The 25959-nt window shown below is 37.9% G+C and overlaps 2 protein-coding genes across 3 annotated transcripts in view; both read left to right on the top strand.

The window, feature by feature from the left end:
- Window positions 1-24252, top strand: part of arhgap1 (Rho GTPase activating protein 1) — a 69389-nt gene extending 45137 nt beyond the window's left edge. The window contains exon 14 of the mRNA XM_055227633.1: window positions 24243-24252. The gene's annotated coding sequence lies outside the window, so the exon portion shown is untranslated. The remainder of the gene's footprint in view (window positions 1-24242) is intronic.
- On the top strand, window positions 1662-17392 carry stat1a (signal transducer and activator of transcription 1a). 2 transcript variants are annotated; one of them, XM_033977733.2, is made up of 25 exons: window positions 1662-1777; window positions 3410-3537; window positions 3884-4028; window positions 4103-4198; window positions 4656-4742; window positions 5605-5683; window positions 5760-5851; window positions 6408-6559; window positions 7150-7308; window positions 7395-7487; window positions 8075-8134; window positions 8214-8234; window positions 8310-8400; window positions 8936-8977; window positions 9430-9519; window positions 9596-9694; window positions 10547-10682; window positions 10963-11018; window positions 12332-12426; window positions 12522-12661; window positions 13247-13435; window positions 14405-14480; window positions 14560-14656; window positions 15349-15387; window positions 16410-17392. In XM_033977733.2, the coding sequence occupies exons 2-25, from the start codon at window positions 3410-3412 to the stop codon at window positions 16437-16439; spliced, it is 2292 nt and encodes a 763-aa protein (XP_033833624.1). In that variant the 5' UTR covers window positions 1662-1777; the 3' UTR covers window positions 16440-17392. The 2 variants fall into 2 exon arrangements, with proteins under 2 accessions (XP_033833624.1, XP_033833631.1); XM_033977740.2 differs by lacking the exon at window positions 15349-15387.
- Window positions 24253-25959: the final 1707 nt, after the last annotated feature.

Here is a 25959-nt window from a genome sequence, read left to right as displayed (position 1 = left end):
AGGAGTCTGGTTGTGCCAGGCTCACTTTGAAAGGCACATTAAAGTTAACTGACCTAAATGTAGAGGGTTGAATATGGCTGAGTGATGGAGGAGAGTGTAGCTGCTTATGAAAGCGTGTCCTGAAGTGAGCCTGAGCGCTGCAGGGAACTGTTCCATCTGAGACAAACATGAACTGGGTGACACGGACATGACTCTCTCCTCCTGAACGTTTGAGCGCAGCCTCAGTCATGGCGCCCAGTGCCACATACACATGATGCTTTTGTAGCTATACCTGAAGGATACACTGCACAGGTAAAAGGAATTTGCACATTAACCTGATGACAAAAAGCACCTTCACTAAAATTAGTATTGCACTTTCTGTTCTTTTGTAGATGAATGTAAACATCTAATGCAACATAAACTGTGTTGAAGTTTTACACCTACCATAACCTAGGGGCCAGATATATTGAGAACAGCACTTACATGTATTTGTATTGTTTGAATGTAAAATCAAGGGAGGGAGGCTGAGTGAGCAGATGGCTTCATGTTGTTGTGCTGCACATGGGGTTTCTGACCCTAAATGCTGAGATGTCCTGAGATTTGGGTTCTGTTCCAACTGTGATCTGTGAACATATAAAAAAAAGTGTTTTTCCAAGTCAACATCTTACTTTTTTGACTTTCATAAACCTGCATGTGCACATGCAGGTTTCTACGCACCTGGCCGCTAACCCCTTTAAGCTAACCCCTTTAGGCTAACCCCTTTAGGCTAACCCCTTTAGGCTAACCCCTTTAGGCTAACCGTTTTAGGCTAACCCAGGGGTGGGCAAATTTCTGGACACATGGGCCACAATGGATTCTAAAATTTGATATATATATATATATATATATATATATATATATACACACACATGTCAATTAAAAGCCCAAGAAGGTTATAGTCTTACAGTGAAATTAATGCTCAGTGTTGGGACAAATGGATCATTGAAAGAGTTTTAGCAGAGGGTTAGAAAATATTTTTGGCTAATGCTAGTGCTAAGCCAAAACATAAAGACATAGGCCATCATTGGGGAACGTGTGCATTCTTTTTATTCTAATAGAGAGAGTTACTGACAGTTTAGATGAATTGTAGTCATGTAAAGTAAGTTTCAAACTGTAAAAAAGCAGTCAGTGATGTTAATCTGTCAAATTAAATGAAATTGGTAAAATAGTTTCTGTTTACTGATTTTCCTCACATACAAGTTTCATTTTCCTAGACTACATATATACCATCGTCATCATTTCAGTCAGGTAAGTTTCAGTTTCAGACAGAGCTGCATGGAGCTGTATGGCTTACTTTCTTTCTCTGAAAACATGTGACCACAGCGGCTGTTCCGGACATTAACCTGTCCTCCCCGGATAGGAACGCTACGATGCTTCTGTTCACAAAATCTACAGTTAGTTCAGGCTTTGTTTTATTTAGACAGTTATAACAAAACGAAGCTTGCCTGTAAATGTGACGTTCGTGCCAAACAAATTGAAATATAATGAAACCAACCGCATATATATTATCAGTTCCTGGAGTTCCTGCTCACAGACTGAACAGCCGATTTTGGACAGATTTCATTGGCTCATAGTTCTAAGAGGCGGGCCAAAGTTATGAATGCCGCATGGTGATTGGTTGGAGTATTTTCCGTGTTATTACAGGTACTACAGTAGCACAGACAGGCAGCTGCTCAGCGGATGTGTCTTTTACCTGACAAATAAACATTTTATTTTGTCTGTACCGTTCTTCTGTGTCGCTGAGGAACGATCTGTGAAGGTAAGTCTAGTTGTATCTTGTAAAGTCAAGAGAATAAATACAGTCTGTAAGCTTAATTATTCACCTTCAAAAACTCCAGAACCACAGTGTTACTGAAAGTTAGCATAACATTTGTCCTGTACAATGTTGTTTCATGATTTGCTTGACTTGTATCTAACAGCTCAAATGGATGATGCTGAACAGATGATGTTAAATTCTTTGGTCTAGTCTGCGCCATATACGGCACACATAAATGGTTTGCACACGTGTTGTAGGTCAGTAGTGTGCGTTGGACCTATCTTAGTTTTATAAAGTTTATTTGAGCATTGCAACTGTCGCTCATCACCTCTGCTTTTAGGTTTCTGTTTCTTTGAATGAGAGACTGTGGCCGCTCCTATGGTGCTAAAATAAACTTGATCAATTTTTCTTTCACACCTTCATTGTCTTTAAATCATAGACAGGATGACAGATGAAGAGTTTTGACTGTCATCTTGGTTACATTCTACAGAGTCAATGAGTTCAAAATGACATGAGGTGGGCATTTACACTGGATTTGTTGGCTGTATGGAATTGGATGCTGTATAGATGCTGCATTGTCAGATAACTGGATGATTGGAGGAGATAGGTTGGTATTAGGACTGCACGATTGTATAAAATTGCAATTGTGATAAGATTTGCAATATGTTTGTAGCTATGTCTATTGAGCTACACTAGGTACCTGAGTCATACTTGGTATAATCATTCAGGCCCCTAATGGGCCCCTAATGGGACCCTAATGGGTCCCTCATGGGTGCTTTCACACTACAGCCCAAGTCTTTGTGTCCAGTTGAGAGATTTTACATTTTACTTTTATTATAACTCCAGGCAACATTTGAGAGAAGACTGAAATATGAAAATATAAAAACACAGGATATCTTGTTATTTTCAGAGGACATTCTATTATCTAAATAACTGCAGCCTTTGTGGTTTGATAATTGTTCCAACTCAAACTGCGTTTCGATATGACTGTGCAACTCTAGTTGATGTATACTATTAAACTACTAAACTATTAGACCTATTAAATGTGATACAAATCATGTAACATTCCTAAAATCCATGAAGAGGACATCAAAATTGTAGGGGTGATACTAGTGTAAAAATGGCAGTACTGAAGATTTGTGTTAAAAGTTAAAATTTTAGTGTCATTTTAGATGACTATTTTATACAAAACTTTATCAATTCAGTGGTGTAAAATTAAACTGAGTGGCTTTAAACCATAATCTGTATATTCGGTGAACTGCAATCTGCAGGCGATGCAGTGGTGTTATGTGTGGTTGTGGGTATAGAAAGGAGCAGAGACAGAGGTGAGACAGAGGTGAGACAGAGGTGAGACAGAGGTGAATCAGAGGTGAGACAGCCATGTGCTTGGATAAATGGGACGTGTGCTGTACTCAGTTTAGTAATTTTTTAATCTTTTAAAATGTAACTTATTACAATTGCAAGAATTATACTCAAGTACAAGTATAAAAATCCACCCAAAAAAGTGCAATTAACAAAAAGACCTACCCAATTACAGTAATATGAGTAGTTAATTAATTTACTTAGTTAATTTCCACCCCTAAAAAAATAGTAAGATTCATTCAGATATCACATTGAAGCTTATTTGTTCTGTAGATGGCACAGTGGTACCAGCTGCAGATGCTGGACTGTAAGTACCTGGAGCAGGTGGACCAACTCTATGATGACTCCTTCCCCATGGACATCAGGCAGTACCTCAGCAAGTGGATCGAGAGCATTGACTGGTCAGAACTATTAATATAATTTTACATTCTCAACTTTTAAAACAGGCTTAATACAGTAGTTTATTTAAGTGACACTGACAAAATGTATATATATTTTTATAGAAAGAAATGTACTAAACCATACTAAAACTTCAAAAACATTATCTTGTAGACAACATATTATTCCCATCTAAACGACAACAATACAATGAGTGAATATATCCATGGGTTTTATATTGATTAAAAATTTGGACAGTTGTCATAGTAATTAACAATTTGAATGCAGAAATATCCTCAAAATATCATCAATAGCAGAAAGCTGAAACCTCTGAAGAAGACAAATATTGCTTTTTGTGTGTCTTACCAGGGAGGCAGTGGCGTACAACGACTCCCTGGCCACGGTGCGCTTCCACGAGCTGTTGTCCCAACTGGACGACCAGCACAGTCGCTTTGCCCTAGAGAACAACTTCTTGCTCCAACACAACATCCGCAAGATCAAAAGGAACCTACAGGTAACATACAAGGACATCAATATGGTGTGATTATCTGCTAATGCTAACGCTAACGTGAGGGGCTATCTGTGCAGGACCGCTTTCAAGAAGACCCAATCCACATGGCCATGATCATCACTAGGAACCTGAAGGAGGAGCAGAAGATCCTGGAGATAGCCAAAAGTGCAGAGGTACTACATGAGGGGTATTATGAATATCTCAATATTCTTAGAGTTTCTCAATAACAAAATTCAGGTGATATTATGTCAATCCAACAGAAATGTGTTAAACCATGTCTTTCAGTGGTGAGGATTAATTGTCCGATACATGGGATAGAACTGTAGAATTACTCACAAATGTCCAGAAATTATTTTAAAGATTACAACATACTTTTATTATATATTTATTTTAACTGCCTCTTTTAGAGCATTTATTACAAACAGTATACTTGATATTATTTTTTTGCATGTTAAAATAACACTCAATAATTCCCACCTCATGTAGAATGTGCTATTCCAGCTCATGTAAACAGCAATAAGCTTTTCAGCGCCAGAAAGCTAAGACAAAACTCAGTCCCCGCCAGGTACCACAGGTTAAAAAGCAGATTTAAAAAAATTTGTATCTGATTTGATACATTTGCATTTGCAGCAGGAGGGAGATGGCATGGTGTCAGCCATGGTGGTGGAGAAGCAGAGGCTGGACAACAAAGTTAAAGAGATGAAGGAGAAGGTTCAGGTAGGACACCATGTTTGTATGGACGGACAGTGGACGGTTGTTCGTCCACTGAGCTGAAGGTTGGCGGTTCCAATCCTGCTCTCGACATAAACATCATTGGTAGAGCAGTCAGAACCAGTGACCCAAAGGTTGGTGGTGCCATTCAAGCTCCCACAGATGAATGCTATGGGTGTGTCCTTGGATAAGGCACTTAACCCTAACCCTCAGCCCTGGTGTGTGACACTGGTGTGTGTGAATTGGTGAGTTGTTCCATGATGTAAAATGCTTTGATTGCTTTGAACATAGAATAGCACTATATAAATCTGACTGTTTACCATGGATCCTCTGGCTCATATTCCCTGTAAACATTTTCAAATAAAGCAGAAGTGGTCTTGGCTAACTTCCTTTTACAAAATTGTGTGAATTTTGTCTTACTGTAATATATCCATGAAAACTGTTTGTGCTAAATAATAAGAATTTGAAGTGTAAGCATTTTAATGTTTAACTGTGGAGTCACATGCCAAACCTGAATATTTAAAGACCCTGTACCTGATTTTTTCCATGTATTTTAGCAAAATGTTTCTTTTCAGTTCAAAATTTGTCGACTATGTGCTGTCTGCATCTAATTATAAAGCATTTTATTGTCCAATAATCAAGAAGTGTGTGTTAGTGTTGTTGTTAGCTTTACCCTCACTGCAAAACTATACTTTGGTCTCCAGGAGAATAAAGTTTTATAAACTAACTAATAACTAACTTTTGAAATTAACTACCGTAGTTGTGTTTTTCATGTTTTTCTTGGTAAAAATCTGATACAATGCCATTAAATGAAATGTGAAATCTATTCTACATAATGTACTTGATGGACGAAATATTGTGGTTTCAGTCAGCAGATCAGAACATTAAGACTCTAGAAGACCTACAGGACGAGTATGACTTCAAAATGAACACACTTAAGAGCACAGGTGAGCATAAATAAAACATACTGATAAAATGTATGTATGCTTCAGTTAAAGAAAGACTGTGATTTGTGGTTGGCAGAAAATGAGAAGAATGGAATGACACCAAAGGAGCTGGAGAAAGAGAAGATGAACCTCAGCCGGATGTGCCTGGAGCTCAAAGCCAAACGACAGGTCAGGATCTGTCTATGGGGAAACTCTAGCAGAAGTTTAGAGCAAATTTCTGCAATTCTCACATCTTGGCGTGAAATGGGTCATCTTAAAGGGACCATTTTATTTGTTTTTTTTATACTCCACTGTGTTTTTAAACTCAATACACCTTCACTAGAATCATTTGGATGATTTCAGCCCTGGAATTGCCAATCTCTACTGAACAAAGGGTAAAACGTAGCTCTTATCTTGAAAACTACCACTTCATGACATCACAAGGTGAAATGGAGCATTTTGAGCTTTGGAGATGTAGACAGATAAAGGATTACTCAAATGTGTTAATGAAACAAAACAATATTCTGGGTATGTTTTTGACATGGCTTAAGAGAGTAAATTTTGCACAATATAGGGCCTTTTAAGCAGACACATACAAATCTGTGTGGTCTAATATACAAATTACTGAAAGAATGAGCTTGGGTTGAAATTCCCTTAATGCAGGAAAAGAAGATGGGGAGGCCGAGGATTCTGCTGCTGTGGTAAATATAGGAAATGGTATACTAAAGCTGTATCATATACCCAGGACGTGGTGGCTAAGCTGGGGGAGCTGCTGAGCCTGAGCCAGGGTCTAGTGGGAGACCTGGTCTCTGAGGAGCTGCCAGAGTGGAAGCAGAGGCAGCAGATTGCCTGTATCGGAGGACCCCCCAACGCATGTGTGGACCAACTGCAGAACTGGTGAGACACAGGAACTACCAACACTGATCTGATATTAGCACTGTCACAGATTTTGCTGCTCTTTGGTTGGAAAACTCAACAAATATTCATTCATACCTGTATATACAGACACTGTGAATAAACTGTCTTCCCTAGGGACACAAAAGCATTCTAAAATCATAAAATCATAAGTTTGTGGATAAATGTCTCTGCCAACTGTGTTACTGCTACCCAAGCCTAATCATTTACTCACATAAAAAGGCAATGTGTATACACTACCAGTCAAACGTTTGTACATTTTATATACACCCAGAAGATGTCACATATATGAAGTAAGAGTAAGACTAAATTCTTCACCGATCCTCACAGCAGCCACCCTTTGCTGTATCGAAAAATATTTAGTAGAGTTATTTACATTTGTTTTCTATATATCTTGCTTCATATATTTGATGTCTTCCATATGTATAAAATGTAGAAAACAGTAAACATAAAGGGGAAAAAAACATTGAATGAGATGGTGTGTCCAAAGTTTTTACTGGTAGTGTATTTTTATTTAGTCATATTACTTTTTAGTGTTGTATGCTTTTGACCTGACCCTCCCCTCTCCTCAGGTTCACCGCTGTGGCCGAGTGCCTCCAGCAGGTCCGGCAGCACCTGAAGAAGCTGCAGGAGCTGGAGCAGATGTTCACCTATGACTCCGACCCCATCACCCAGAAGAAGGCTTTCCTGGAGGCCCGGGCTCTGGAACTGCTCAAGAACCTCCTCTCCAAGTATATCCACTCAACCAACCACTTAGAGCTGCTTTCCCTCACCCAACACGTGTGTTTGACCTCTGTGTCTGTGTGTCTGTGCACAGCTCCCTGGTGGTGGAGAGGCAGCCCTGCATGCCCACTCACCCGCAGAGGCCCCTGGTGCTCAAGACGGGAGTCCAGTTCACAGTAAAGCTAAGGTAAGGACATTTTCAAATCCATCCATTTCCGCATTCTTCCGCTTTTCTGGTGCCGGGTCGTGGGGACAGCAGTTTAAGCAGGGACTCCTCGACTTCCCTCATCCGAGACACCTCCTCCATCTCCTCCCCAAAGCGTTCCGATGCCAGCTGAGAGACATAGTTCCTTGAGTCCCTGCTGAGTCTTCCCCTGGGGCCTCCTCCTGATGGGACATGCCTGTTTTCAAATCATGTATCTCAAAGTTATTTTTCACTTATCTTATGCATTTAGAACATCCTAATTATTCACCAAGATGAGTTTATAAGCACTTTTTACAATTTCCAGAGGCCAGAGCGGAGTTTTGCTAACAGCTACCATGCTAACCGTGCCCTTACTGATTCTTGGACAATAAAGCACTTTATAATTAGACGCAGACAGCACACAGCAGACTTATTTTGACCTCAGAGCTGTTTATACAATATATCTGTACTGGGGTAAGACACATTTTGCTCAAATGCATGGAAAAATTAGGTACTTTAATTATTAGAGTTCATGCAGTTTGGGTAGGTGTTATGACAAGAACTTGATTGGTTATTTGTGTCTTTTGCAGATTCTTGGTGAAACTGCCGGAATTAAACTACCAACTCAAAGTCAAGGCTTTGTTTGATAAGTAAGATTGTGTATTTATACAGTACAATACAATACATCAGTGCATAGCTAACATGTTAACGGTTTAATCTTTTTTCTAGGGATGTGACCGATAAGAAAGGGTGAGTTTTTTATTTTTATTTATGACAAAGAAATTTTAAAGTTGGCAGCATAATTTGGACCTCATCTTATTTCAGAATCCGTAAATTCAACATTTTGGGAACAAATACCAAAGTGATGAACATGGAGGAGTCTAATGGAAGTCTAGCGGCAGAGTTCAGACACTTGGTAAGCTGATCTTCTTAAATTTGTGGGTCATCCATGGCACCTGAGGATTATTATGTTATAATTTGGACATTTTAAATTGCAATTCAAAATAAGAAAATAAAACTGGAGAACAAAGTAAGTAGAGAGCAGTGGGCGTGTAATGGCGGTGGTGGGAATGGGACTTGAACGGAGCAATGACGTCTTGAATGTAGAATAAATATTACTCAAACATGCATGAATCATGTCTATCGGCTGGCCTGGGAACGCCTTGGGGTCCCACTGGAGGAACTGGAGGAAGTGTCTGGGATAAGAGAAGTCTGGGAGTCCCTGCTCAGACTGCAGCCCCCACATCCCAGGGCTGCAGAAGAAAATTGATGGATAATTGCATGAATCACTCTAAATACTTTGAGCTGTTAAATGAGAAGGGAAACAACTATAACATGATTACAAGCTCTAAAAAGTTGATTTTGCACAGTGTGTCTTCTTTAAAGTGAATAGAATGTAGTGTTTGAATGATGAGTGATATTGAATAATGTGATATGTTTTTTCTGTATAGCAACTGAAAGAGCAAAAAGTAGCAGGAAACAAACATAACGAGGTAAGATCAAATAGATAATTATTGTTAAAAAAACTAGCATTTTTACTTTTAAGTGCAAATGGCAGGTTTTCATGTTTTTGTAATTATTACTTGGTTTGGAGGAGTGTTTTCTGTGGTAAATATTTATTATAGTTTTACACCAGTTAAGTGGCAGTTTGTTAAGATAATTTGGAAAAGAAAAATTTGAAAAATACAAGAATTAGGGCTGTGTTGATACACAAAATTCCAAGGACAATCTTTACACAAAAAGTGCCCTTTTCCCCCCAAGTAAAATTATAACCTTCACTAAAATGTACAAACTAAGAAAAACTAGGGCAAAACCTTAAATATATGTTAAGTACATTTTAGTGAATTCTAACTTGTCATATGAACTTTATGTAATTACGTCATAGCATTTTGGGAAAAATGTAATTGTATTGAATGAGTCTTTCAGCTTTATGTACTTGCTTTAGGTTCCTCTGATTGTAACTGAGGAGCTTCACTCTCTGAGCTTTGAGTCAGAGCTGCAACTGAACCAAAGTGGGCTAGACATCCGGCTGGAGGTAACCGTCACCGCAACAACCAGGATCAGTATTCCAATCATTTATGAGTTTAAAGATTCACTATGTTTGTTTTTAGGCCACCTCTCTGCCTGTGGTAGTCATCTCAAACGTGTGCCAGCTGCCCAGCGGATGGGCCTCCATCCTCTGGTACAACATGCTCACCACCGAGCCAAAGGTATGTCCCAGCACTATATATATATATATATATATATATATATATATATATATATATATATATATATATATATATATGCAACTCTGGTTACAGTAAAATTTCTACTTCCACTTCTATTGAAAAATCTTCACCTCTCTCTCCGTAACTGCTGCTGTGAGCCCCATCACTTTGGTCTTAAAATATTGATATTAACCCACTTTACATGACCCTGGTGTATTTTGTAATTAAATCAAGATCTGAACATTAATGACAGACCAATCTACAGGTTGAATGACAGCCTTGTTACTAAGCGCTCCTAAAACAGCAGTGCGAGTTGGGGGGTAGCGTGCACCTTCAACACTCTTGCTCCTAATTGGCTTTTTGGTTTCACCCTTGGAGTTCCATATATGGTCCCACATTGCAGATTAGCCGCTATAACAGCTAGCCTCGCTGAGCTTCACTTAGTTGCAACCGAACATTATGGGTGATGTCACACTCCCTTTGTCCATTATAGTCTATTGCGTAGAACGTATGGCATTAAATACTATAGAGAAAGGTAAGTTGCAGGTCAGATCTGTGGAGAAGTGTCCCCGCTCACAGGAAGAATGTGTGTTTTACAAGGTATTACAAACAATTGAAAGCTATAATTGAATCATGCAAATTTAATACCATACTGTGCAGATAAAGCAATAACCACTCTAAGGAGATAAGCAAGTTACAGGTCCGATCTGTGGAGAGGTGACCCCACTCACAGGGAGAATATGTTTCACAGGGTATTTTTTAGCAACATAAACAAGCGGAATTGTTTCACAGTGAACCTTTTTAATGACTAAATGTCTTACTCTGCTCCTAAGTTGTCTCTCTGTGTTGTAGAATCTGAAGTTCTTCCTGTCTCCTCCGGCCGCCAAGTGGTCCCAGCTGTCGGAGGTCCTGAGCTGGCAGTTCTCCTCTGTCACCAAAAGGGGGCTCAACCAGGAGCAGCTCAACATGCTAGCTGACAAACTATTGGGTCAGAATCTCACTCCATTTTACATCATATACAAGTCAATTTACTTCTGTTAACCAATATGGGTCATTGTAATTACGTAAATACCTAGTTATTAAAGGGGCTGTACCAGTTTTTTCATAATAATTGCAATAAAGTAAAAAGTGTTCTGCCCCAGTACATAAACATTGTAGAAGTAGCTCTGCATCTAATTATAAAGCTTTTTATCATCCTTGAACCAGGAAGTAAGGCTGGTGTGCTGTTAGCATGCAAGTTGACTCTAACAGTAACTATGTGTTGACAGGAGCCAAGGCAAAGCGTAATCCAGATGGACTCATTCCCTGGACCAAGTTTTGTAAGGTCCGATACACTCCCCACATCACAATGACATAAAAAGGAATACAGTTTTTTAAAAATAGAAACATAAGAAACAGTGATAACATTTTGAGCAAGCCAGGTTCAGAGGCTCTGGGTGTTTGAAAATGTTCCTGAATGTATAAGCTATAGTATTTGTAGAACTTAATTTTGCAAGGAAGGGATTAGATTGTTTTATTAAAATATCTAGCTTGTGAAGAGGAGGAGATGAAGAGGCTGAGGAGGATAGCAATTCTGCTGGTGTGGTGGAGATGAGTGGAGGTGGCTAACGGCAGGATGACAGAGGGGAGAAAGAGTGCATTTATATGTAAGAATCTAGGTTAATTCTGTCAACTAAAATATTTTGCTTTAGTTTTTATCAATGTCATGTTTTTAATCACTAAAATTAAATAAAAGGTATTCATAGTAACTAAAACTATGAATAAATTACATTATTTTTATTGACTAAACCGTGGCTAAAACTCAGATGGTACATAAAATTGGACATAGCTAACCTGCTAGCCGCCACGTTCCAAATAAGAAGTGAACATGTGTGCACTTTGGGCTCCATCGAGTGTGGCTCCAGTTCACTTTGTATTGATAAACTGTCACCCCTCTCTCCATAACTGCTACTGTCAGGCTCGTAAATTTTGGTCTTAAAATTTTTGTATTAACCCACTCTACATGACCTTGGGGGTTTTATTTCGTTATTGTGTTCATAAATCAGGCTATGAGCATTAATAACAGAAAAAAATCAGGTGCCTTCTTTCCCCAAGGTCATTCCCGCTAGCATTAGCAACAGGTTTGATTGAAGCGGCCGCTCCCTGCTAAACCAGCGGCACGGGTGAGAAGGGACGTTACCTTCAACAGCCTCGTTCCAAATTGGCTTTTTGTGTGCTATGAAACTTGTGGTTGGAATTACAAATATGGAACTTGGCTCCATTTTCCCTCCATTTTAGTTTTGATGAGGTTCGTTTGATTAGAGACACTATGGATGGCGTCGCATTCCCTTAGTCCACATCTTTATACAGTCTATGCTGAAACTTTTTCATAACTTAAAGTTCCGATCATCTTGTAAAATAATGAATGACAAGAATGACAGGAACAAAGGAATAAGTTAATGGAGACTAGATGCAAGTTCTACCTTTCAACCCCTAAGCCTCAAACTAGACCATAAACAAACTCCAAAAACATCCCAATTAGCATGACTAAATTAGCATGACATTTTTACTGATTACTTTACAAAACTTGTCAAAATGAACACAGTGACTTGATGTAAACAGTTGTTGATTTAATTTCTTCACTCACGTCTCTTGCAGCAAAGTGCCGTGGAGAAGGCTTTCCCATTCTGGCTATGGATCGAGGGAATCCTGGACCTGATCAAACGTCACCTCCTCGCCCAGTGGAACGATGGGTGAGTCCCTCCTCTGTCCCTCCAGAAGGGGGCGCCGCCTCATACATGGCTCTCATACAGCCCTGTGGTATGTGTAATGATGTTGTTTGTTGTAGCTCCATCATGGGCTTCATCAGTAAGGAGCGGGAAAAGCACCTGCTCAGTGACAAGTGTCCTGGGACGTTCCTCCTGCGCTTCAGTGAGAGCAGCAGAGAGGGCGCTATCACATTCACCTGGATCGAACATGATGTACACGGTATATAATGAATTACATTAAAGACTAGTACATACGTTTTATTATCTACAATATATTTTGCATTCTGACATTGTGTCCTTGAGCAAGACACTATATATCTAATCAATCAATCAATCAACATTTATTTATAGAGCACTTTACAACACTCAAGGTGACCAAAGTGCTTTCCAGTAAAATCAAATTAAAACAAGTTAAAAGTTAATGCATAATGTGTTAGTATAATTTAATGTTGTATTTAAGTAGTTGACTGTTTTAGGGTTTTTTTCTCGCTTAAACTAGATAAATTTGTGGTCAAAAACACCTAAATCTAAGTGTGTGCTGCCTTCAGTGGCATCTGCTATTTCAAGTTGTTGGTGACATCACACAGGACTGACCTGATTACAGACAGATGTTTTTGATCACAAACACCTGGCTGCAGGGGCGGAGTTTGAAGCATGGATACCTGTTAGGCCAATCACACTGTCCAGTTTATGTGCTCTGTTTGAAATGTGGATGTGGGCGGAGTTTTAGTTAGTGTTTAGTCCCACTTTAAAATTAGACAGTGAATGTTGATCGGTCTCTAACTGCTCACACTGCCCCCTGTAGGAAAGCCCATGTACCGTTCAGTGGAGCCGTACACAAAGAAGGAGCTGTTTGCAGTGACTCTACCTGACATCATCCGCACGTACAAGGTGATGGCCGTGGAGAACATCCCCGAGAACCCCCTGCGCTTCCTCTACCCCAACATCCCCAAAGACAAGGCCTTTGGGAAGTACTACAGCAAGCCCACCGAGAGTGAGTCCCAACACGGATAATGCACATATATTGATATTTTGGATGTATCACAGAAGTTACACAAAACTGAACCCAATGAAAATATTTTTTATGTGTAAACATGTAACTATGTAACTTTTCTGGTGGAGGGTTTAACTGATTGTCTCCATGGTGGCATTATTGTTTTACCTGGCATTATTTGTTTTTACTGGTCAGATTTGAAGGGAGGCATGTTTTTTGTTGTTGTTTTTTTCCATTGCCCTAAAACACCAATATATCAATAAATGTATGATTTTAATGTCATACTATGGAACATTCCATCTCAGTTGAGACCAGGTTGCGAAGCCCCCACCAGAAAAGTTACATAGTGCAGCTTTCACTTGAAGAGGAAGAAGAAAGACTTTGTGAAGATGCAGGCTGAAGCTGGTTATTAGCCACAGTGAAACGACATGGGCTGAAAGGCCACTCTGCAGGAAGAAGCCATTACTCCAAAAAAAACATAAAAAAGACAGACTACAAAGCCCTGATCTCAATCCTATTGAAAATTTATGGGCAAGCCTGAAAGGGCATGTGCGAGCAAGGCTTGGCTCAGTTACACCAGTTCTGTCAGGAGGAATGGGCCAAAATTCCTGCCAACGTTTGTGAGAAGCTTGTGGAAAGATATCCAAAACATTTTATCCAATTCATGCAGTTTAAAGGAAATGGCACCAAATACTAATGAAATGTATGTAAACATTTGCCTTTGAAGAAAGTAATGAAAAGTTGTCTTTTAAAAAATCCTTCTCTCATTATTCTGGCATTTAGCAAATAGAAATTATTTTGGTAATCCTAATTGACCTAAAACAGGAAAAGTTTGATTTCATGTCAGACAGTGAGAAAAAAAGTGTATGTGTGTTTTTATATAGTGTATGTAAACATCTGGTTTCTGCGGCATACAGTGATACTATGGTATTTGGATGACATTATAATTATTACATATTGTTATTGCAGCTCAAGAGCCCATGGATGTAGAGAACACTGAGAAGAGTGGCTACATGAAGACAGAGCTCATATCTGTGTCTGAAGTGTATGTTTTTTTGAGTGGGATTATCATAATATTTCTGTGAGGTACAAACAAGATACAAATGACTATATGTGTTATCCAGACATCCATCCAGAATGCAGGACAACATGATGCCCATGTCCCCAGACGACTTCAGGGTCCTGGAGCAGGTAGTGGGCCATAGGGACATCGACGCTTTCGTGAGTTCAGAGCAAGATTTTTGACATTTTTCAAAAAGATTTATAATTCTGAGTGCAACCTTGCAGTCATTTGTTAACATTTGTTAACTAATGCTTTCATTAAAACTTAAAAAGACACCCATTCATACTTACAATTACTTACATATCTTAAATAACTTTACACGTGCACTGGAAGTGAAGCAGGTGAAATGGAGGCAAAGCAAATTAAGTGCTTTAGCCAAGGTCACAAACAATATGCATTTGTCATAGCAAAGACTGAACCAGGAACCTTTGGATTTGCAAAATTTTTGCTTGATAGAAGTTTTATCATTCAAAGTTTTATCATTCAAAACACAATTCTGACTATTGCAGACTTAAAGTGATAGTATGTAACTTTCTGGAGGTGGAAAGTCCATGGAAATAAAAGTTAAAACCATACCTCGGAACTTTTTACCCAGAGATAGATAGTTTTATGCCATAGTGCAGAATATTACAGCCAAAGGAACAACATTTCCATGTAAACTAAGAAAAAGTTTTTCACTATAATAAAAACATCTAAAGTGAAAAAAAAACATGCTTTTATTTTTTCTGGCAAAAACGTTACATACTGTGGCATTAAAATGTAGCCACAATGTTTGAAACATGAAGGACTTGTCTTTTGTCTTTTGTGAACCTTTTGCTTTTTGTCCTTGTGCTCTGTGCTGTGCTTCCAGGCCAACAACCTCCTTGGATATGGGGAGTTTGACGTTCAGGTAGTTCTGCTCGTCAGTATATTTGGCATGAATCCCCATTTCCTGTTTGAAAGTAGTAGATTAAGATATGAGACTTTATGGTTCATTTCCCATTCAAGTTTTTTGCAGTATTTTAACATCAACTACAACATATATGGGATTGTTTTAAGCACAATTCTGATGGGATGCTTAAATATTTATATTCTAATAATACTAATACTTTTTTATGGCACAATGTAATTTCAATCTGCAGTCTGAGGTTGTGGTTGGATTCAAGACCACATCAATCAATCACAGAGATACTAGATCAAATATTGATACTTTGCTGTGACGTGTATGGTGTAATGTTCAGCTGTTACCATGGTGACACAATGCACCCATTAGCAAACACAGCCAAAATAGTTTTAAGAGTGTCTGAGAACTCAAGAAAAAATACAAAACAGATTTAAACAGCACATTTTCAGAAGTGTTTTATTGTCCTGTTTAGGTGTTTCATGTGAACTGAGAAACTGTTGGCTAATGCTAGCTAGCTTGTGTAATTTTACGTCAAGAGGGACTTGTTAAACAGCACAAATCGGCTCACCTGTTGTAGTTCCTGCTAAATCAGCTCTTTATTGTGAGATTATTTTAAAATAAAACTCAGATTAAAGTCTAATTTGAGTAACACTTCTTCAGACAGAGCAGTGCCTCAGTTAGCATCACACCCTCAGGAAATGTTGATGAAATCAGCTGCAAAGTATCAATAACTTTTCAAGAAAATGCTAATATGCTAATAGATGTTATTACATTGCGACATATATAAGCCTACAGTAGTCTTTAGATGCTAGCTATGTTTACATTTCACACAGGTTATAAATAAATCAAATATTCTGAAGAATTATGGGTTGTAGCTTTTAAACATTTCTTTATGATTGAGAATTCTTTTGTGTCTTCCATGCAAGTTACAACTGCTGTACTCCTTTGCCGTGTTTTTCTCAATTTCATAATAATATTAATTATTTATTTATTTATTTTTTACAATTTGGTTTTGTTTACTGTTTCAGATGAGCGCCGAATTTCAGGACGAAAACTGAGCTCTGTCTGGATATTTTGGACTAAATACGTCAAACACCTGGGCCTCACATATATTGTGTTGTCGGAGGTGGATGGTAAACTACATGGACCATGATCCTTTGCTCCATTTCAGTGTGACCAGTATATATAAAAAATGCTGCTTACCATGTTTTAGATGCGATTTTAAAATATGAAAGTAATGATTTCACAAAAGGTTATACTGTGAATCACCCTTACAGGGGGATTAACAATAGCACCATGTAAATAGAGTACTTATTTTGAAGCATAATGAGTCATATTTATATACATTTTCACCATAAAGACTACTGTACTGTACTCACTACTATAATTAAAAGTGCCCACGGTCTCTCAGGAAACCAGTGGTGTTGAAAAGTTGTACTCAAGTAAAGGTACAGTTGCACAGCTAATAATGCACACAATTACTAGTACTGCTGCCAAAAGTAAAAGTGAAAAAAATACAGTCCTGGCCAATCAGAGCAGGCGATGCAGTGTTTTTCTGTGTGTTTGTCGCTATGAAAAGGAGCATGTACAGAAGGGGCAATTGGGAACTCAGTAACTTGTATAATTTATAATATAACTCATTACAATTATATGTTTAAAATTATACCCAGTTACAAGTACAAGTACCAAGGTTGAAAAATGTACTCATAAAAGTACAATTACCTAGAAAGTCTACTCAATAGGCTCTGTGCACGGCGGCACGCTAGCTAGCTCAGTGTGTCTCAAAGCTAACAGTCACTTTCATTAAAATCAGAAAAAATAAAATAAACAACCTATTAAAATTCAAATCAAATTAGTTTTATATGGAGAATAGTTTTTAAAAGTTTGTGGAGTTTTAATATTTTTATGTCTCAAAATGAGCATTAGCGTTAGCATTGAGACACAAACATCTGTTTCTAAACAAAGAAGAGTCCTCTGTAATAAATTTTATTTGTGTAGTTTTTAACATGTTGTCAGTGAAATCCACCCGCAGCTCCCTGTCCACTTCCTTATCTTTAAATATTTATTAATTTTAACGTGACTGGGCAAAAACCACATAGTCATACAATTGGACAGGAAGTAGTGACCCTAACAGAGAGGTTGCCGGGCGCTATTGTGCACAGAGCCAATTACAGTAATGTAAGTGTATTCAGTTACTTTCCTCCCGAGAGTAAATGAGTCAAAAGTGCCTGTTTTTTATGTAAAGTTGCACTATGTAACATTTCGTCTGCCATAAGTCTTGGTCTTGTGTCGTCACTGGCTCGTTTCCATGGAGACTGATAAAATCAAAACCATACTTTGGAACTTTCCCTATGTAACATTTCATCTGCCACCTGCTTGTCTCATTGACTACCTAACATTTATTCAATTACAAGTGTTTTATTGCTCCGATATATCTCGAAAAAATGATCTTATGGGGTCAGGCTGGTCTCCATGGAGATAGAATGTTCTAACCATTCTTTTGAACTTTCCCTATACAGAAGTTTAGCATCATACTGTCACATTCATGGCAAAACAATAACCTCTCTATGGAAACAAAAGCTGGCAGAAAAGTTTCATCATGCACCTTTAAATATATTGGAAGTGTTTTCTGAAATGCTGTGAATTATTTTGGAAGTCAACTGGTTTGATGCTTTTCGCCCACTTTTAGGCTTTTAGGTTTTGTTTGTCTAATGTATTGTAATTTAAAAAAAATTGAAACTAATGGTATGGTAGTTAGGCATAATAATCAAAAATATGTGATAAAATGTTCCATAAATAAATGAAATGAAAATATTAAAAATGTTTGTTAAAATGCACTGAGTCTGTCTATTCGTACAGTATTAAAAGTAGAATATAAATCGAACATGGCTTTGTTTTGATTTCACAAATCTCTATAAATGCAACATTTTTGATTGGCTTGATTTGATATGTTTTTGAATACGGCATTGTATTCACCCCATTAGTGGTAGTGGTAGGCCTAGTAGTAATAGAGGTCATTTAGTAGTAGTAGTAGTAGTAAAAAATAATCTGTGGTTCTGAGAAGTACCAGTATTCAATTTTGTTTCAAAAGTAAAAGTACAGATACCAGGGCAAAAAAAAAAAAAAAAAAAAAAAATTATACTAAAGTTTACTTAAAGAATAGAAAGTTTATGCAGATTTTGAGATTGTAATAAAGCTTCAAATGTAGTGCTTTTGATAAAGATTCGTGCTGAATTTTGTTAAACAGAAACAAATGAATCAGTTGGGGTTTTTTCTAGCTGTTTTTATTTGTATATTTTTGTTTGCTGAAATTAAGAATGAGTTAAAAATAAACCCCCAGCCTTTTCAGCAGGTCGTAAACAATAATAAAAATACTTCTGCAGTCCAGTTCAAATATGCAGTGGAGTAGAAAGTAGAGATACCTGCTCTACAAATGTAGTGAAGTAAAAGTATAAAGTATCCACTTTAAAATTTAAGTAAAGTACAGATACCTAAAACGTATACTTAAGTACAGTACTTTACTACTTTTACTTTGCTATCTTCCCCCACTGTAAATAAAACACACACACACTCAACATTTTTAGTCCCTCACCTGGGGAAATCAAAGCATGAAAAATATTTAGGATAATTACAGAATCAAATATGTATTATAGTTGTTGTAAGAGTAGTAGTAGTAGTAGTAGTAGTAGTAGCATTAGTAGTAATAGTATAGCAGTAGTAACAGCATATCTTGGAATGTTGCAAGCCTCGATCAAAGCAGTAGTAACCCGTAATGTTACAAACTCCAGTTGAAGTAGAAGTAGTTGGTAGTCTAACTAGTAATAGTAGTAGTAATAGTAGTAGTAGTAGTAGTAGTAGTAGTAGTAGTAGTAGTAGTAGTAGTAGTAGTAGTAGTAGTAGTAGTAGCATCCTGGAATGTTGCAAACTCCAGTCAAAGTAGTTGTCGTAGTGATAGCCGTAATAGTATTCTGAATATTCTGAAATGTTACACGCACCAGTAAAAGTAGTAGTAGTGGTGATAGCAGTAGTAGTATACCATAATGTTATAAACCCCAGTTGAAGTAGTAGAAGTAGTAATAGTAGTAGTATCCCATAATACTGCACGCAGTCTCCAAAATGAATAAATACTTTTACTAATAAATCTGCATTATACCAGAAGCTGCTTGTGTCGCCTCTTGTCCACTAGATGTCAGTGTTGCTCCGCCCCCCTGACCCCCCCACCCCCCCTGCTGGAGGTGAGCGGGGTTGCAGAGCTGCTGATGTGTGTGTGGGTGGACAGTAATAGGTTTCCTTAGAAAACTATGAGCCTTATTTATTTCAAACGGAAAATATATAAAAAATAACGCAGGGGCCTGTCTGATCCTCTCTCTCTCTCTTTGTGAGATGGTCTTATGGTTATGAATGTGATCGTAATATTAATGCAGTTATAATTGTCTGTGTTTAACAAGTGTAGACGTTTGTATAGAGGGTAAATATGAATGAACAGCATGCATGATCTGACTGAGGGAATTTTTTTTATTGATTTTATTTTATTTTTTTTACCAGAGATGAAAACCAAAAAATCTAGCTTACTAAAATAAGCCTAGCACTAACCTAGTTCAAAATGCTATTACTTAAAGAGCCAATATTACGCTATTTTCTGATCTTTTCTTCATCAAAAACATTTCTGGAGTCGTGTTTTGTTTCATTCACACATGTTTAACGCGCAAATCCTGCATATTAAGGCTGAGTTTTTTCTCTCAAACAGAAACGCTCTGTTCCACCTTGTGATGTCATCATGTGGTAAAACAGGAAGTGCTTCACTGTGTTTTCAAACTTCATACATCTTCACTAGAATCATCTGGATGATTTCAGACCTAGAATTGCTGATCTCAACTGAAGAGAAAGGAGCTGTTAACTTGACAGCTACCACTTTATGACATCACAAGGTGGAACAGAGCATTTTGAGGTTTGGAAATGTAAACAGACTAATAATAAAGGGTTAATCAAACATGAATAACACAACTCCAGGTCTGTTTTTAAGGAAGTAACAACATTATAACATGTTTTAAAGCTCACAAGAGTCAATATCGCGTAACATTGGAACTTTAAGTAGAAGTACAAAGAAAATGGTCCAAGAAATTACTCAAGTAAGAGTAAAAAAGTATTCAGAGAAACTACTACTCAAGTAAATTGGTATCAAAATCCGGTATCTGATAATATCTAAAAAAAAATAAAAAATACAAATGTTCAAATAATTTCATATTGTCAACGTAAAGTTTTTGTCACTTGTAGAGCACAACTTTTACTCAAGTGAGAGTACTGTTGTGGTAGCAGTAGTAGAAGTAGTAGTAGTAGTAGTAGCAGTAATAGTAGCTGAAATAAAAGTAAAATCACAACTATGACTAAACCAGATCTAACTTCTGACCAGTACTAATCCAACCCTGAGCAGTACACGCACCACATTCTGAGATCCACTTCCTTAAATCACCTTAGATAACCATAATGCCCATATATTTCTATCCTATAATATTCTGGAGTATATTCCCATGGCGACGCTGGTGGGGGTGGGTGTATATAAATGTGTGTGTGTGTGTTTAAACATCTTAAGCACATTATCCTATGTCTGCTCTGCTCCATTCTCTTTGTATAATCACATTTAGGACGAGACGCCGCATTATTCAAACACAACATGAACGCACACACGGCAAAAGGTTCAACCAGGAACGATAACAACCAAAGAAAGCAAAATGTAATACCATATAAACACACAACAATGCTAGTAGTAGTGGTATTTGTAGCTTAGTAGTAGTAGACAGTACTTGAACGTATCTTATTTACAGTAGATAGTCTTGGTCAGGAGTACCTTAGCTGGGGGATTTTACCTTTGATGCCTGTTTTGTGTTGATGGGGGAATCCAGAAAAACCCCACCCCTTCTTGTTGTGAGGCAAGTAGTAGTAGTAATAGTAGAAGTACTAGTTGTGGTAGTATTTATCTCTGTTGAAAATCTGTTGTCCTTTGCTTGCAGTTGTCCACAACAGCACACATAGTAATATTAGTAGTAGTAGTAATAGCTCATCCAATAGCACAGACAATAGTAGTATACAATAGTAGTAGTAGTAGTAGAGATAGTAGTATTAGTAAAAGTATTTATTACACAGCTGCAGAGAATACTGTCTCTTTGTTTGCAGTTGTCCACAGTAGCACACATAGTAATATTAGTAGTAGTAGTAGTAATAGCAGTAGTAATAGCTCATCCAATAGCACAGACAATAGTTGCATACAGCATAGCAGTAGTAGTAGAGATAGTATTATTAGTAATAGTATTTACCGGTATTACACATTTATTTAACTGCAGCGAATACTGTCTCTTTGTTTGCAGCACACATAGTAGTAATAGTAGCATTTAATACACATTTTTACTTTTACTGTAGAGAATCTGGTGTTATTTGCTTGCAGTTGTCCCCAGCAGTACATATAGTAGTAGTAGTAGTAGTAGTAGTGGTGGTGATCATAAAAATAGAGATAGTTTTTATTACACATTTATTTATCTGTAAAGAATCTGCTGTCCTTTGCTTGCAGTCGTCCACGGCAGCACACGTAGTAATATTATTATTAGTAGTAGTATTTGTAGTGATAGTACTTATTTTACTGTGAAGAATTTTACTGTGTCCGGTGTCTTTTTCTTGCAGTTGTCCTCAGCAGCAGCAGTAACAGCAGCAGCAGTAGTACAGAGCCACTTTGTCCTGTGTCAGATCAATGCTCCATAGAAGACGCCCACTCTCAGACCTGTGTGGGAGGAGAGGCCCCACCCAGAGCCAGAGCACACCCCCACACTTCACATCTCTCTGGGGGACGGACACGGACGCAGCAGCCAAGTACCACAGCACCACACTCAGAACAGAAGCGTGATTAAGGAGGAAATATAGTCTAGAGAGCTGAAGAATGTAGGGTCTTGTAGTAAAAAATGTCATGGGTTTAGTTTCTCAGATTCACGTTAGTATTTCCGTGTGGTCATACCTGCTCGGCAACGCATGATCTCGAAACCTATGTGAAGCCGGGTCTAGTTAGTACTTGGATGAGAGCCACAATGGGGCAGCACTGGCTCTAGAGCGTACTGTCATTGTGTCCTTAGGCAAGACACTTCACCCACGTTTCCTAATACAAATGCGGAGTGTGAGTGAGTCAGTCTACCCCAGGGCAGCTGTGGCTTTAATAGTAGCTTTGCAGTACCGAGTGTGGAGTGAATTAGTAATGCGCTGTAGTACGTCTCTTAAGGGTCTTTTTTTAAGATAAATATAAACCAAATGCATACCTATTAATTATTTTTGACTATGAAATGTAAACACGTTCCTTGTGCTAAAATATCCTAAATTAATACAGTGATAATAGCCATGCTGCTAAATTTTCATTCCAAAATTTTTCACTACCAACTGTTGTCAGAAGAGGGCGCCAGACACTTCTTTAATCCGTGATCAGTGAAAATTAAAACACTCATATCTATAGCGTGCAGTAAACTATATAGGTGAAGTTTCTTGCCCAATCACACAATAACAGGATGCGCTTAGACGAGGTTTGAACTGGCTACCCTTCGACTGGTGGGTGCCCCTTCATATTATAACATTCTGATTGTACATTTGCAGTTTATAAGGTTAAAGAGGTACAGTTTGTTTACTTTGAACTTTGCTTGCATAATCGCTCATGAATAGTTATAAGTGAACATAATGGAATTACTAAGTGCATGTAAAAAGTACAGGTTATGCCCCTAAAGCTCGTAACAAACACAGGAAACTTATTATAGGAAATATGAAGGACAATATTGTCAGTTTGGCCCGTTCTCTCAAGTAGTTTATTGGTGACAACATGGTCAGCACTCTCGCCTCAAAACAGGAAGGTCCAAGGTTTAATTCCCAATCTAAAACATGAACAAAAGCTAATCTAATTCATCTATAACCTCCTAGCTACTCCTAACTTGTGAATGGGTCAAATGCAGAGGGATAATTTTTTGGTGGCATAATGGTTTTAGCTCTTTTGCCTCACAGAAGGTTCTAGGTTTGATTCCCAACCTGAAACATGGACAAAAAGTTAAACCAATTCATCTATAAGCTTCTAGTTATGCCTTTATTGAGAATGGGTCAAATGTAGAGGAATCTTTTTTTGGTGACATAGTGGGTAGCTCTTTTGGCTCACAGTGAAAAGGTTCTAGGTTTGATTCCCAACTTTATACATGGACCAAAAGCTAATTCAATTCATCTATAAGCTCGTACCTAGACCTAATGTGAGAATGGGTCAAATGCAGAGGAATCATTTTTTGGTGACATAGTGGGTAGCTCTTTTGGCTCACAGTGAGAAGGTTCTAGGTTTGATTCACAACCTGAAAAATGAACCAAACGCTAATCCAATTCATCTATAAACTCTTAGCTACTCCTAACATGTGAATGGGTCAAATGCAGAGGAATCATTACTTGGTGACATAGTGGGTAGCTCTTTTGCCTCACAGTGGGAAGGTTCTAGGTCTGATTCCCAACTTTCCCACCCAGAAAGTTGAGAATACATGGACCAAAAGCTAATCCAATTCATCTATAAGCTTGTAGCTAGTACTAATGTGAGAATGGGTCAAATGCAGAGGAATCATTTTTTGGTGACATAGTGTTAGCTCTTTTGCCTCACAGCGAAAAGGTTCTAAGTTTGATTCCCAGCCTAAAGCATGGACCAAAAGCTAATCCAGTTCATTGCTAACCTCCTAGCTACTCCTAACATGAAAATGGGTCAAATGCAGAGAAAAAATTTACCCCAACCACTTATCGTTGCATTTTCTTGCCAGTTTAGCATTCAGTGCTACAAAAAAACAACAGATTACATTTTGCACTAGTCTACCCACTCCTCTCCTGTTTCTATTCTAGTTTGTTTGTGTCCTCACTTTTATCCTCACTCCGCTCCCGAACCTCCGGTGGGTCCCGTGCCTCCTGCTGCCTGGTACTCCTGATTACAGAGCTGTTGTGAAGGCGTGGGTAGTCCGGGGTGGGTATACTCGAGTTGCAGAGGTTTTTTTTTTTTTATATTTAATTTTTTTTTTGTTATAATTGACTCCGGGACTTAGCGGGGCTGGTGGGCGGTGCGTGGTGGGCAGGCTAATCCCGGGCTGCAGTTGTTTTGGTGCCTGCTGGCTGCGGATCAAAAAGTGAACAGCGATAATCATGCAAAATGTGTGGCTGTAACTTCAAAAGAGGAAAGTTCTGCCTTCTCCTCCACATGTCAACAAAAGTCTGCTGAAGTAAGGAGAACTTTTACTAGAGTAACACGTACAGGTACATGTAAAAGTACTAGAATATACACAATAAGCGACAAACATGTTACTCCAACTGTGTGTGGTTATATATGCAACAGTATTTTATCACTACACAAGCAGAAAATACTAGTACTATATCAAATTATACTTTTCCATGCCCACTCCTCCTATTGGTCAGCCTGGGTGAGTGACAGGCGGAGTCAACCAATCACAGTAAAGCTATAGAAACGCCAATTTATATTCAAAATCTAAATGTAGCTTTTCTGTTGGGGATTACCACCTGCTTGTCTCCATGGAGATGACAAGCAGGGGACACTACCAAGCCATGTTACAGGTCAGATCTGTGGAAAGGCAATCCTGTTCGCAGTAAAAATATCACTGAAGTTTAAGTGTGAATGGCAAAAGGTCTTGTAATACATCATATTGTAAAATCCAGTTTTGCATTTGCATCAAGTTAACAACCTTTATGTTTGAAATGATGAGAACTTGACATTTGTGTTTGCAGCAGTGGTCCCAAAGGCTGCTGGGTTTAAGGTTAACTCCACCTCCTACAGGTTACTCTTTGACTGCGGTGTGTACACGCCTCCTTTACAAGCTGTAGGCAGTGGTGTAAGGAGCACTGGAGCAAAAATCTAAAAGTTAAAAGTAAAAGTATGGAAATATCTAGTTAAGTAAAAATATTAAAGTGCCTGTTTGAAAATGTGCTTAAAGTGTAAAAAGTAAAAGCATTTCTTGCAGATTTTCAGATGTAATGAAGCTTTAATAAACTTTTTGTTGAATTTTGTTTAGCAGAAACGTAAAGTAGTAAATCTATTGTTTTTGTTTTTGTTTGCTTTGTTTTTGTTTGCTCAAACTATGAAACATGTTAAAAATAAACTAAATAATAAGAAATACTTTTACTTTTCAGTTCTGTTCAAAAATATAGTGGAGTAAAATGTTCAGATATCTGCTCTTGAATGTAATAAAGTCCACAAGTACAGATACCTAAATGTATACTTAACTACAGTACCACTGGCTGTAGAAGTTTGCCATGATTCTTTGTAGTAAAACTAGACTCAAAAACCAAAGTCCCAAGCAAATACACCTTAAAAAACAGAAGCAACGATGGCTCAAAATGGTCAAATTTGATCAAACTATACATAATATAAAGATTTGTAGAATTTTTCAGTCTTCTTTCAATAAAATAATATTCTTTACACTACAAAAAACAAAAATCTAAGTTACAGTGACTCAAATTAGTAACATATCAATACAACTTATACTCCAACACAGAAAAAAAGTGCTTCTGTTTTCTTTTAACCTCCATAAA

Source organism: Periophthalmus magnuspinnatus, chromosome 2 (genome assembly GCF_009829125.3).
Source record: "Periophthalmus magnuspinnatus isolate fPerMag1 chromosome 2, fPerMag1.2.pri, whole genome shotgun sequence".
Classification (NCBI taxonomy): Eukaryota; Metazoa; Chordata; class Actinopteri; order Gobiiformes; family Gobiidae; genus Periophthalmus; species Periophthalmus magnuspinnatus.
Note: the sequence above shows the minus strand (reverse complement) of the source record. Positions and strands in the feature narration are given on the sequence as shown.

Coding starts and splice junctions, on each gene's coding strand:
- stat1a (XM_033977733.2), top strand. CDS start 3,410: ATGGCACAGTGGTACCAGCTGCAGATGCTGGACTGTAAGTACCTGGAG. Junction 4,743..5,604: donor AGATGAAGGAGAAGGTTCAG/GTAGGACACCAT, acceptor TTGTGGTTTCAG/TCAGCAGATCAGAACATTAA. Junction 9,520..9,595: donor GGCTAGACATCCGGCTGGAG/GTAACCGTCACC, acceptor GTTTGTTTTTAG/GCCACCTCTCTGCCTGTGGT.